The sequence below is a fragment of the Oxyura jamaicensis genome, chromosome 2 (genome assembly GCF_011077185.1).
Source record: "Oxyura jamaicensis isolate SHBP4307 breed ruddy duck chromosome 2, BPBGC_Ojam_1.0, whole genome shotgun sequence".
NCBI classification, from domain to species: domain Eukaryota; kingdom Metazoa; phylum Chordata; class Aves; order Anseriformes; family Anatidae; genus Oxyura; species Oxyura jamaicensis.
In genome coordinates, this window is record NC_048894.1 from 3737409 (window position 1) to 3750949 (window position 13541).

Here is a 13541-nt window from a genome sequence, read left to right on the forward strand (position 1 = left end):
ACAGTATAATTTATTTATTTATTTATTTATTTATTTATTTGTTTATTGCCTGGGGGGGGGCCCCCCCAAATGTATAATTTTTCTGGCCTCCTGTTTAGGCTGAACTCTCCCTACCACTGACTTAGTGGAGAATTCCACCTTTGGCAGCTGTCAGTCCTCCGTCTTTGTGAAGTACTGTACTTAATATGAAGTTTGTTTCCCTACAAAGGCCCAACATGAACTCTATATTGCATCAGGCTGTAGGTTAAGAGGAGAATCTCATATTTAAATGTATCTCCTCCTAAATGTACATCCTAGTTTTGCCACTACTTTTCTTAGATTTCAAGCTTCTTTCCATGCTGAAAATGTACCTGCTGCCTGCCTCTTTACTAGTGTCTGTTCTTTCCACCTGTTTTTGCATGACATCTGTCTGTTGAGTGAATCTTTTGAGTATTGTCAGTGATCTATTTTTTAAATACCTTGAGGAGATGTAGAATCACAAACAGGGGAAGCTTATATTCATGCTTCAAATGGGTTTTGTTAGTAAGAAGACATAGCAAAATACAGAGCTGTAAGTTACTAAACAATTTGTTTTCCTTAACGATGTCAGCAAATACTATCCTTCAGCAAAATGCCGTACTTGTGGATCAGTGCAGCCGGAGATACCTGAGAGTGTTGATTTACTCTCATAAGCCTGCTATAAAATTAAAGGGAATGTTCATCAGAAAGTATAGAGTATAAGATTTCTGAAAGGTACATGTCTCATCTAAATGAATCCCGTGGGCTTCTTGCACAAGTAACAGAGAGTGAGATGCACTATGAAAACATTATTAGTTCTTGTCTCTAAACAAAAAGACAATTTTTTCCTCATCCCTTCATGTATACTTTTCGTCATCCCTTCATGTGTACTGACAAACCTCACTCAGTTCAACAGACTTGTACACCAACTGAATGTCTGATTCACTCAATCTTGCCCTACCCTACCCCTATTGTTATAGCAAAATGTCAGGTGAAACATTCCCTCTCAGAATGACCAGAGAAGAACACCGCTTTGCTGTATAATGAAGAGTAGCTATTAATAGTTTCTACAGAGACACTATCCAAAACCATAAATAACATCAGTGGTAATTACAAAATTTCAAAAAAAAAAAAAAAAAAAAAAAAAAACGCTTTTAAATCCTTGATCAAGGTGCATCAGCAAAAGCACAGAACAACAAAAAATTCTACATGCAACAAGAACTAAATGAATGCTTGCTCTTCAGTTACTACCCCTCTGGTAATATTAAATCATTTACTTGCAACATGCTTCATACAAACACAGTAATGTTACAGGATCGCGTACACTTACAGGGTAATGGTTGATAGTTCTGACATCTTGCAAGAGTGCTGGTTAGCCCTCTTAGGCTTACAGTAGCATTTCTGAACGCAGCTGCTAAATATGACAAGATTAGCATTTTTTTCAGCATATTGTGAACAGGCCAAGGTAGGTCACTTTCAACACATTTCATGAGACACATCACAAAGATGGAAAGCGGACATGACAGAATGAAGTTACAACACAAACCAGCTGCTTGACTGAAGCAAAAATAAAGAAATAAGATTAAAAAAAAATGCATTGGGTGTCACTGGCAACTGGGATGTGTCGATTCACAGACAAACCAAAGATCAAACAACCTGGAGGCAGGCGGGCAGTTTTACGTATCCAAAATACACATGACTTTTGCAGTCTGGTAGTGTACAGAGGGTAACAGAACAATATATTAAATGAAAGTTGGCTGCACACTTGTGGAGAACAATTAAATAGTAACATAAACTTGTAGGATGGAAATTAATCTAAGGTGAAGCTGGGTCACATTTTCTTCATTTTCATGTGTAAGTACCCAAGGTGGTGTGAGTCCCTTCTTTTTAATGAAGATTACTACTAAGGACACCAAAGCACTTCTTTGCTCAGCTTCCTTGATGCATGAAGAAGGGAGTTCAGTATAGAAACTATGTCTCAATGCTAATTCAGAGATACACTTTATTTTTTGTCCAGCACATTAAGACAGGTGGGGTTGTATAAGCAGCAGGCTCATATATGATAGACCAGAACTGTGATCCCTACATGTTGTACTCTAGAAGGAGCTATGGAGATTGGGAAGAGTATATTAAAAATTAACCATACAGAGGCTAATCCGAATCAGCTGTTAAGAACAGTAATCTTGAAACAACATGGGAAAGCATTTTGAAGGATCTGAGGGATAGATATGTTTTATCTGCTATGTCAGACTGAAAAAAATAAACCATGAGAATTAAAAATAGGAATTTGTTGTTGAGGTATATGGGGGGATGTCTATTTGATTGTTTGTTTTGTTTTGTTTTCAACACATGGTTATTTTAGTGGAATTCACCTCAGTGAAACTTGGATATTTACAGTACTGATGTCTAAGTAAACTGGACATGAATTGGTCCATTGAGAATCATCAGAGGGATGGTCAAGTGAGAAGTACATACTTGTTGGTCAGGGTATATCTGATCTATTTTAGATGTCCACTTTAGGATGGGTTGAATAGAAAACTCCAATAACTATCCTGACTAAATCTTTGTTGACTCTAACAGTATAATAAACTAAGTTGAAAACAGATTAAATTTCTCCCTACTGTTAACACTTTTAAGCCAATCCCATTTAATGGAATTGCTTTTTTTGTTGTTGTTTTGTTTTGTTTTGTTTTCCTGTGGGGTAATCAAAAATTTACATTTCTATTAGAGACTATAGAGACTATAGCTTAAGGGCTGGAAAAGTTACAGTGTCATGGAATGCAAACATCTAGCAGATAGAAGAAACAACCATGTTTCAACTTGCAAAAAGAAAAAAAAAATCTCTTGTATGAAGTTGAAGTAAATACGAAAATGACTGTTCCTTTTACAGAATCATTTCTGTGATAAAATTTTGCATTCCTTCTGTCTTTTACAGAACTGAGTTGTGCTTTAATTGATATTTAATACTGATTAAAAACAGCAATGAAAGTTTTAGAGAACTTCAGAGAAAGTTCCTTTTTTACAATGGCTAAGACTTTCAAAAGTGGCTGGATTTTGAGTGTCTCATTCTTGGATCACCTGAGTTGAAACAGCAGAAAATTATCAGGACAACTTTTACCACAAGAGGGCTGCCCAGCTGAAAAATGGTGTTTATGAAGGCATTTTAGGGTACGTAATCTGAAAATGAACTACCTAAAAAACAATAATCACTTCAAAAAAATTTAGTTATGGGGTATAGTAGCAGATTGTTTTCTTCACTGACATGCTTGATGTTGCACAGGTAATCTGGAAAAAAAAATCGTCACTGATTATAACTCATTCCTTTACTGATTATGCCCTGTTTTATTTGGCAAGGATTGACTTCCATTATAGTGAGTAGAACTAATATAACAGCATTTGGTTTTCTCATATAATTATCAAAAAGGTAAGACTTGATTCTAAAAAAAAAAAAAAAAAAAAACTATCTAAGAAATAACTGCTACTCTACAGTGAATAAGGGTAAGCTTTATTTTGCCTTATGATGGAAAGCATTTCTTAGGAAAATGCTGGTATTTTAGCATGATGTTAACGTTTTTCTGCCATCATATCTAATTTATCTAATCATCTCCCTGATGTTAGATATTTTAAAGTCACTTAAAATCTTCAGAATATAGAATTGATGGGAGTTTTCTTCCTTTTTCTTTTCACTTTGCTATTATTATTATTATTTATTAATTTATTTTCAAGCAAAGTTGAAACATCAATAGAAAGAAATGGAGAAAGAGAAAGGACAGAGGAGGCATGGATCAGAAAGAAATGAAAAGGAGGAAAAATAACTAAATAAGAGAAAAATAATATAAATGAGATCATGGATATCAAGACATTACATGAATTAGGGCAGAAGCCTCAGATTTCTGTAGGCACACACAAAATGGAACTGGTCACGTCTAACTATATGCATCTAAGAATAATTTAAACTGAACTATCATCTTTAACTCACTCAATCATGGAAAGAAACAGGCACTTCCAGAGGTTGGTCTAATCTATGCAACAGAGGCATCTAGGACATACGGGATGCATTGTCTTATGGACAGGTGCCCTGGTCTCTCGGTTTGACCATAGACAACAACTAGACTGCTTAGATTAAATACGAGACTTTAGACAGCTAAAGGCAAACAAGCTGAGTCTCACCGCATGTGTCCTGTGCATGGACTGCAGCTGCATCTGGGAGGAAGAGGGAGGGTGCTAGGGTGGAAGGGGAAAGAAAAAGTTAAACATTCCCAGGATGAAATGAGTGATGTATGATGTGGCTGAAGACCATCTTGTCAGACTGAACACCTTACGTCTAGCAAGTTAATGCAAATGAGAGAGTTCACAAATTTGAGGCAAAAGTAGTTGCAATTCAGTCCTAAAGACTTTGTAGGTTTCTCAGAGATGCTTAAGAGAAGTAAAATGAGTATGTTTTTTCAGGGGAGTGACATTATGCATTTTTACCAAGTCCTTGTAGATACATAATGAAAAATCAGGGCTCTCAGTTTTGGTCATTAATAGCACACAGGGAAAGGCAAAGTTTGTGGGTTGTCTCTGAATATGCTGAAGGTAGAGTTTCTGGGAAAACATAACAAAGGTAGAATTTGATTAACAGAATTTAGTACTGTGCCTCATTAATAGCCTTTGTGCACCCTGCTCAAATAATTCTACGTAACCTTACTCCAAATAGGATTGGCAACCTGGTCACTGAAAAAGAAAAATAAAATATGTAGCAGTAGGGAATAAATGTAGAAACAAACCAATGAAATAACTGCTGAAAATACAGTAAAAGTTAACCAAAGTGAAAGTTGAAAGACTGTATGGGAGAGAGAGTGGAAAAAACTGAAAAATGCAGCCGTATCATCTAATATGTATGTCTGATACTGCTATAGGTTGTGGGAAATCCTTTCCTTGCTACTCAATAGCTAAAGATTTCTCCAACCTTGACATTTTTACTGGTCTAAACACAAGCTACCTTTACAGAAATCCTGTATTTACAGATCAGATGTGGGCAGAAAACAAAGACTGTACAATTCTACCCTCCTGCAGTGAATGTGGGCACTAACCCATTGCGTGCTAGTAGACTCATTCACTTTTCTCATTCAGACAGAATAAAAAGTGTGGATGCTTCTCAGCAGAGTTGTTATTTAGTTTCATCTCATGTAACTTTTGCAGTTTGTAACATAGATATCTGCTTCTAACCCTGTCATCCCATACTCTGCAGTCAGTGGTGAGAAACAGACCATAAAATAAGATTTGTCTGACCTCTTTTAAACATCTTGTTTATAATGAAATGAATGGTAACCAAGGATCTTATTCAATGAACTGGGTAGATCTCTATTGACTACAGAAGGAGACCAGTATGATTCACCTATTAAGTCAGTTGGATCCCATGCTGTCTTTCTAAATGTACAACCATTGTTGTGCTCTCAGTAAAAAGTATTGTTGTTTCTCTATTCTGCAATTGAAAACAAGTCCAAAAGTCCTAGTCTAGTCATGTTTTGAAGATGTCTTAGTCTAGTTATCTATAGTTCTACTTTAGACTCCTGAAACCACCAAACTAAAAATCTTTCTTCTGATATCTCTAAGGGGTCTGAGGTATTCCAAAGTCATCTTCTGACACATGGGAATAAACTGAAAACAAGTTTGGATAAATGAGGCAAAGTGTTACATCACCTTTTCAGTCTTTGTACAAACACATTGGATCAATTAACTTCATTGGGTGGTAGATTTTTATTTCTATTTATTTATTTATTTACGGTCTCTTATTCTTTGAGAGCTCTTCCATCAGTTTAACATGTAGGAGGTTATTATTATTATTATTATTTTATTTTCTGAGTAAGAGGATATCGCACAGTTCAGTAGATTTTTATTTTTATTCTTTTCCTAGTGATTTGTAGGAACATAAAGAAGATTTTCACTTTTTGTGTCTATGAATCTATGAAAGGCAATGAGCTTCAGACTTTTTTATGCAGGAATTCTCACAAGAGTGTCCTATGCATTTCAAAGCTTCCATGTACAAAGAACACATGGAGAAAAATTTCTACATGAGTGTACACTTTATTTCCGCCAAAGATAGATCTAATCACTGAAACTGAAAGCTAGCATGGTAAGTCAAATAAATAAATAAATAAATAAATAAATAAAATTGACATGGAAATTGTATGTTTGTGAGGAAACCTCTACTTCTACAGGGGATGAGACCAGATTATTGTTTGCGGACTATATATACAGTTGAAAATAGATGTTTAACAAAAATTAATTAAAACTGAAACTTCTTGGCCAATATTTTTTTTCCAGAACTGAAGCTTGAAGATGAAACAGAGTCGATAAAGAGAGACAAAAGTCAACTCTACCTTGTTCATTCTTGACTTTGCTAACGTCTATATGGGTGGTCATCCAAGGATAAAGAAAGCAATTGTTTAAACTCAAAGGTCAAAAAGTAAAGAGGTAAAGTTTAAAGTTTATCTGTGTTCTAGAGAAGAAAACAGGTAGTAAAGGGTAGAATACTTCCATCAAAAAATATACTTCAAATGAAATGTAACTTCAAAATTATATGTCCTCATCCTTCTTCTATATTAACTCAGATTCTACTTCCACATGATAGGTTATTCTCACAGACTCTAGAATATAACTTAATGTCATGCACGATGGAATAATTCTGATGGAGGTGCATTAACATTACTAGGGAGGAGACAATATTGTGTTTAGTGAGAAAAATGTACCACATCAAACAAGATTCTTAAATGGTTTTCAATTTAGGTTTACTGCTTGAAACAATATATACTATATGTATATACTTTGCTAATTAGTATATACTATACTAATATGACTATATATGCCCAAAGCCAGCCATTAAACATCTGAGAATATGATTATCTTATGCCTCATAATCTTTAAAACACATAAACAAGTAAAACCTGCAGTGTGTTTATTGTCTCAGTCAGGCAGAATAAAATGGACATTCAAACATTATCGACAGGTCTTAGTCTGGTCAGCCAGCAAAGCTCAGCATTGGTGTAGCTACATTGGAGCTCTGAGGCTTCAGTTATGTTGCTGTGCTTCACCTGCCTTACATATTTCAGAATATCCCTGTGGGGAAGGATCCAAGTTTCAACCCATCTCCTTAACCCTCCTTAGTGAAAAAACCTTTGGCTCCTCCTTAGTGAAAAAGGCTTGGGCTCTCAGGCATTTAATCATCTGAACAACACCAGTGATTTCAATTGGAGTAAGACAAATTACAGTTCAGAACCTCTCTCTGTAACAACACTGATGCACAGGAGCTGGAGTTCTAAAACTATGATGTAAGCCATATGTACGACCTTAGACTGGCCAAATTGTGAGGTAGAGTACATTTGCTTAAACCACCTTCACTAAGACTGAATTCAATATTAAGCCATTGTAACTTGGTGGCCTTTAAGTGTGTGTTCATATTATCCAAGGCAAGAAAAAATTGTTTGGGGGGAATTAACCAGTTATCCAGTTAGCACCACATGGCTACTGTTATGCACAATAGCAGTTTAAAAAGCCTCATGAGCAGTTTGCCCTTCCAGGTTAAAAAATAAAAGAAGGAAATCTAATTCTTTCAACACTTTCTTTCTTGTCCCTTCCATACCTCAGGCTCTAAGGACCATCTACTTCTTTGGAGAATCTCCTTCTCTAAGGAAGGAGATGTCTAATTCTTCAGACATAAAACCAAAACTACTGAATGTGAAGCATGTTAGTTGCTGAAGTGAAACACAAGAAATCAATGGTAAGGAGAAGCAGAGACACTGAGGGAAAATTAAACTCCTTTTGTTCTTATATGGTAGAGGCAAAAATGTGAATGGCAGCAAAACGTGAAAGGAAGACCATGGATGCTGGTGTTCATCAAGCTTTGACATAAATTGAAAGCACGTTCAAGATCAGAGATGTCAGAATTATTCCCCATTCTCTGCAGTCTTTTAACAACTGCTGCATTACCAGTTGCTTCAACTTTGTTTTTACTTTTACACTAAGTAAATTCCAAGAAACAAAGGTGCAAACTGACTTGGGACAAATAAAATTCCAAGTTTTTCCCTTTCAGTGTAACAATGCCTTAAAACAACTAACATAGCTATTAGCAGTGCAGGAAGGACAGTGAAAAACAGCTAGAATGATATTATTTGAATGCTCCCATTTCAACTTCCAAGTTAAGTTTTCTGAAAAATGATCTGAATCTTCAAAATTATCAAAATTATCTTCCCTACTGAACAAATTAAAGGATATAACACTGCTCTCAAATTTATGGGTAATTCGTGAAGACACATTGCCTTTCGCACCAGACATTCTTCTCTCCTGCTGATCTCAGTGACCACTAACATTTATCAATGTAGATCAAAATTAGGTTATTCGCTTCAGTGAGGTGCAGTGACTTTAGAAACACATTTGAGATCTGTACACCATTTCCTTTAGGAAGCCTACCTTATTTTTGCTAATTAGTGAACTTGAATGTATGGCAAAAGTGATATTACAGAGGGTTTAGTTAGTATAATTGGTTTCCTATTAAAGGAAGAAGTTTTATATTGTGCACATTGCTAAAGTATTTGTGGTCTTTTCAAAAGCAGTGCTGGAACTACTTTACATAGTTAGAGCATTTCAAACAGCACTGTAGGTAAAGACCTATATTTACTTATGTACACACTCATGGACCATACACACATAAATAATACTGACTTGAGCCTTCAGTTGTTATGAGTGCTGTTTCCTAGTTTCATACCAACTATGATATTCAAGCCGCAAGATTTTAGGTACAGGGTTTGAAAGACATTAAGGTCTCAAAAGAAAAGAAAAAAAAAGGAAGAAAAAAAAGAAGCAACTGTACAAATGTTTGCTACTAACATTTTTTTCAATAGGAATTCAGAAGAGTTTTTTTGTTGTTGTTGTTTGTTTGTTTGTTTGTTTTTGTTTTTTTCACCAAGATAATCTTGGCAACAGGGTTTAGTGGTAATCCAGCTTTTGATGGAACTGTTGAGAGAACATCAAGCTTTATACTACCGTTTCTTCTTAAAAATACAGAAGAAACATCATTCCTATCAAGAGAACTACACTCTTGAATTTAACACAATATTGTCCTCACTCTCACTGATCTGAATATCTTAATCGTTCTAAAGAAGAACCATCCATTAGTGGCCTCTCTTTTAATGCAAACATGCTCTTTTTCAGTTCATGTCTTGCTCTTGTAACAGGTAAGGAAAAAAAAGTCTGTTGTTTGCACATTTAGGACAGTCTGTGGACAGAGAACTTCATTCTCTGAGACAGCCTCAGGGAGTGATGGAGTCATGTGGGAATTCTGAGTCATTGTTAGAGAACTGTTAAGCAAGAAACTTAAACAGATTTCAAAATAGCTAATTCATGAACCACAGAAATCAGAGGTGTATCATTTCCTCTGCCTGTATAACCATTGAAACAATAAACTTACCCTTGAAAATACCTTACAACAATGTGCACAAATAGTGTTTAAAGAGAGAGTCTTCCTATTTTTCATTACTATTTCAAAATAAAAATGATCATCAGCTTCCAGTATACAGGTATCACCTGTGCAGGCCAAGACACAATGGACTTCCACTCTAACCACCTTCTAAGAACTTGAAATTGCAGAAGCAGAGCATTTTTAAACATTGTATTAATCACAGAGGTTCTTGCAACCACAATAAACAAGTTTTGTGATCAGTGATTTCAAAATCAGAGCCTGTCAAAGCTCCAGAAAATATTTGTATATCACTGGAAGTGGATGGAATTCCTTTCAGAAATAGTAATTTGCTCTTATAGTAGTAATAATTTCCTCAGGAAAATCAAAAAACAAACAAAACCTCTATCAAGGTGGATATATTTAGGCCTGATCCCATCATCACTGTAAGAACTGAAAAGATGCGTACTGGATAAAAGGATGGCCTTGTGGTTGGGAAGACAGATTTGAAAACAGAAGACCAAGCTTAACCTCCTCTACCTGCCACAGGCATCTGGGGGGATTTTAAGTAACCCCCTTTTTGCATCAGACCCTTAGCTGTTCAACAGAAATAACACCTTACAGAAGAATTATAAACACACTATATATGCTTTGCTGATTGGCTTTATACTTTTTGAGACCAGAGTAAAACTGTAGATAAATAATCAAAGCAGAACAGGATTTTCAACTATTTTATCTGAAAATAAATAAATCCCTGTGCAATTATATTCTTGTTAATTATGGTACATATCCTATATGATCTTATATTCCTAAGGAATATATTCTTTTTTTTTTTTTTTTTTTTTTTTACATCCCCACCCGAAAATTTTTTTTTTTATATTTGGGGGGGGGGGGGGGGGGGGGGGGGGGGGGGGAAAACAAAAACTAATAAATGAAAACAAAGGCAACCCCCCAAAACAAAACAAAGCAAAACAAAAAAACAACTCCCCAAATTGTTTTTCTTGGGAAACGTCAATGAAAAGTATAGTAGTTGTGAATGCAAACATTTTCTCTAGAATATTAAATAAATTAATAGAGAATTAGTCTTAAGAATCACAGTAGTAAACATCTGCTTTCCTGGTATTTCTTAGGAACGAGAACTAGGTTCCTGGTGATTACGCACTGACACCAAATTATCCTTGTCTATGTTTTCCATTTTATTTTTTTTTATGATAGAAATGGGTTAGCAAAGGGACATGAGTCCCCTTCATTGTTGTGTTAGTGGGCATTCCAGCACTCAACTGACAGAACCTGGCATTAGGAAATTAAAGTGCTATGCTAAAAAATACACCGTTCATCTACCGTCTGTCATTTTCCTGTCAGAAATGAGACTTCTTGCCATTAAGACCCTGTCAATAATTATTAATGCCAGCAGTCTAAGCACTTGTAGCAAGACAAAGCAGTAGTAGAATGAATCAGTGTCCAGTGACTTTGTAGGTGAACTGCAGAGGAGTGTTGTTTACCAAAACATTTGTGTCACGACATTGCTTCTCCTGCCCTAACCCTCTAGGTTGCACCGTATGTAAAATCATACCTACCTATGATATATGCCATGTTTCTCCTTTCTTTCCAGCAAGATGCTGATTGGAGGAATGACATAGACCTGAATTAGCTAGGTATTTGTGGGGTTTATTTTCTTTTTCATTGAGTTTTCAACATGTGATACAAAATTTATGATGAAGAATCTGTTAAGGCAAAAGCAGAAACAAGCTTTCCCCTCCCAGGTTATACTATTCATGACCAAATAAAAATTAAAAAAAAAAAAAAGGACAAGAAAATAAAAAAAAAGAAGCTTTTTTTTTTCAGTCAAATGTGCTTTGATCCTTGGAAATGAATAAATAAGCAGACTTGATGGAAATGTTTGGGCCTTTTTAATCTTAAAGGTTATTCCAGCATGCATCTTCACCATGCATACCTACTTAATTACTGTATTGTTTTCTGGTAGTGATATCATTAGATGATCTGTCTATAATGAAGCTTTAAACATTGCTTCTGAAAATAGTAGCCTGGATTTAAGTTTGTGTAAGCATTGCTAGAGGATTATATATATATATATATATTTAATGGGTGAATGTACTCTCTCTACAACAACTTGACTCAAGCTGAGATGTCTGAAAGTAGAGTCTGACATACCAAATTACACACTATTGGCTTGATTTCTCCCAAGACAAATAACGAAGCTTTGCCAGAATAACTTATTAATTGTTTCTTAAAACTGGAATTCAGGGACTGATGTATGAAAATCCATCCATACAGCATGGGTCTGATGTGACACACTGTGTTGAGCCAGATTCAGTAGGGTTGTGAATAGGTGTTTCTAGTCCTTAGGTATGTTTCCGGTGCATGTTAATATTGGATTTATGAACTTCTGATGTGCTGCTACTTCACTTTCAGGATATGATGTAATAGTGTCCCTAAATAATTTACTACCTCTTCAAAATACTTGCAAACTACACAAGTGGATATGGGTAAGAATCAGGATGTGTCTTCTGTTTGGAAGCCCAATAAGCAATCTACCTGGATTGAATACACAGATACAAACACTTTTGTACTATAGGATTAAGTATGTCATGATCATAACCATAATAAACTAAAATTCTTTATGGAATTCATTTACCAGCTGGGGCCAGAGACCTATTTGGAATATGCATATAGCTGTCTTAATTGTACCAGGAATACAATCTGTGTCACTTTTTGATTTTCTAGCACCCCAGGATCTCAGAACTTTCCACTCAGGAAAAAAAAAAAAAAAAAAAAAAAAAGAAAAAGAAAATCTATTGCATGTGCATTACTGGGTTTGTTTTGTTTTGTTACTTAATTTGCTGGAATTATTCAGGATTGACATTAACTGAATTAACTGAGATTAACTGAAACGAGAGCATGGTACAAGCAATGAAGATATGTCCTTTTTGATGACTTTGGCTACCCCCCTACCCCCTCCTAACACTTAAAAGTAAAAAAAAAAAAAAAAAAAAAAAAATTATTCTGACAAAAGACTATTCTGACTACTGGGAGAAAGTATAAAAGCTGCTTACAATTCTTAGGGAAAAATAATAAAAAGGAATCCTAAAATCAAATTTAAAAAGTGTAGCTTTTTTTTTTTTTTCTTTTTTTTTAAATCCTACCTCAGCTGCTTAGATATTTTTGATGAATCTAACCCCCCGTCATTTCAAACATAAGGAGTTTCTATCTAAAATAAAAAATATCAGTAAAGCAAGAACAGAGTTATTCTCTTACAATCTGACACATTTTCAGCAATTTGGTCTGGAATGAAATAAGCAGCATGCAGACAGCTTAGAGGGAAACTAAATGTGTGATGAAAGACCAGTTAGCCATGAGACTGGTAATGAATGATTGAACATACAAGTTGATAAAACGGAATTTTACGATAACTAAAGCATTTGACTACTGTAGAAAAACATTAGAAATTAGCTACATGTTTCCAAGTTTTTGTCAGCCTAAAGGAAAAGGCTAATACATGTATTAATCATAGGGAAGGTTTGTAGAGGCACACTAAATTTTTATGGGAGTGAAGCTCTCATTATTGTGCTGCAGATTATACAAATTATTATTATTTTTTAAAAGCAAGTCTTGCAATCTCTAGTGGCTACACTATGTTAATTAAGCATTAGCTCCCCAGTAGTGCAATCTTCTGTTGTGTTCCTGTCATAGCTTGAAGCTAACTTCAGTAGTGGGAATTTTTAATAGTGAATGCAATGTGATAATAATATATAATTAATCTTTGAATTTAAGCACATCCCTAAGGCTAGTAAATTAAAATACAGGCTTAAGTGATCTGCAGAATCATGACCTCCGTGTCTATAAAATAGAACTGGATGCAAATTTTCCTATAATCATTAAAAGCTCTTAAACCTGAACATATATTATATATGTAAGAAGAAAATAAATCCTCTCTGATGTCAAAAAATAAATTATTATTTTTGTCCTTTTTTAAACAAAACAAAACAAAACAAAACAAACAAACAAACAAACAAACAAACAAAAAAAAAAAGGAAAAAAAAACAAAAAGATTTCCTGAGTCACAGGTGTATAGTAGACAAAATAATGG

At 34.9% G+C, this 13541-nt stretch overlaps 1 protein-coding gene across 14 annotated transcripts in view; it reads right to left on the reverse strand.

Annotated features, from left to right (window-relative positions):
- Nucleotides 1–13541, reverse strand: part of ADCYAP1R1 (ADCYAP receptor type I) — a 143147-nt gene that overhangs the window by 5807 nt on the left and 123799 nt on the right. For 4 of the 14 annotated variants that reach the window (XM_035317121.1, XM_035317125.1, XM_035317123.1 and 1 more), the window contains 3 exons: nt 11011–11052; nt 4168–4221; nt 1328–1411 (listed from right to left, as the gene is read on the reverse strand). The exons of 2 other annotated variants lie outside the window; for them this stretch is intronic. In XM_035317121.1, the coding sequence (XP_035173012.1) occupies nt 1328–1411; nt 4168–4221; nt 11011–11052 (180 nt within the window). The remainder of the gene's footprint in view (nt 1–1327; nt 1412–4167; nt 4222–11010; nt 11053–13541) is intronic. 8 more of the 14 variants (XM_035317132.1, XM_035317129.1, XM_035317131.1 and 5 more) reach the window with 6 other exon arrangements.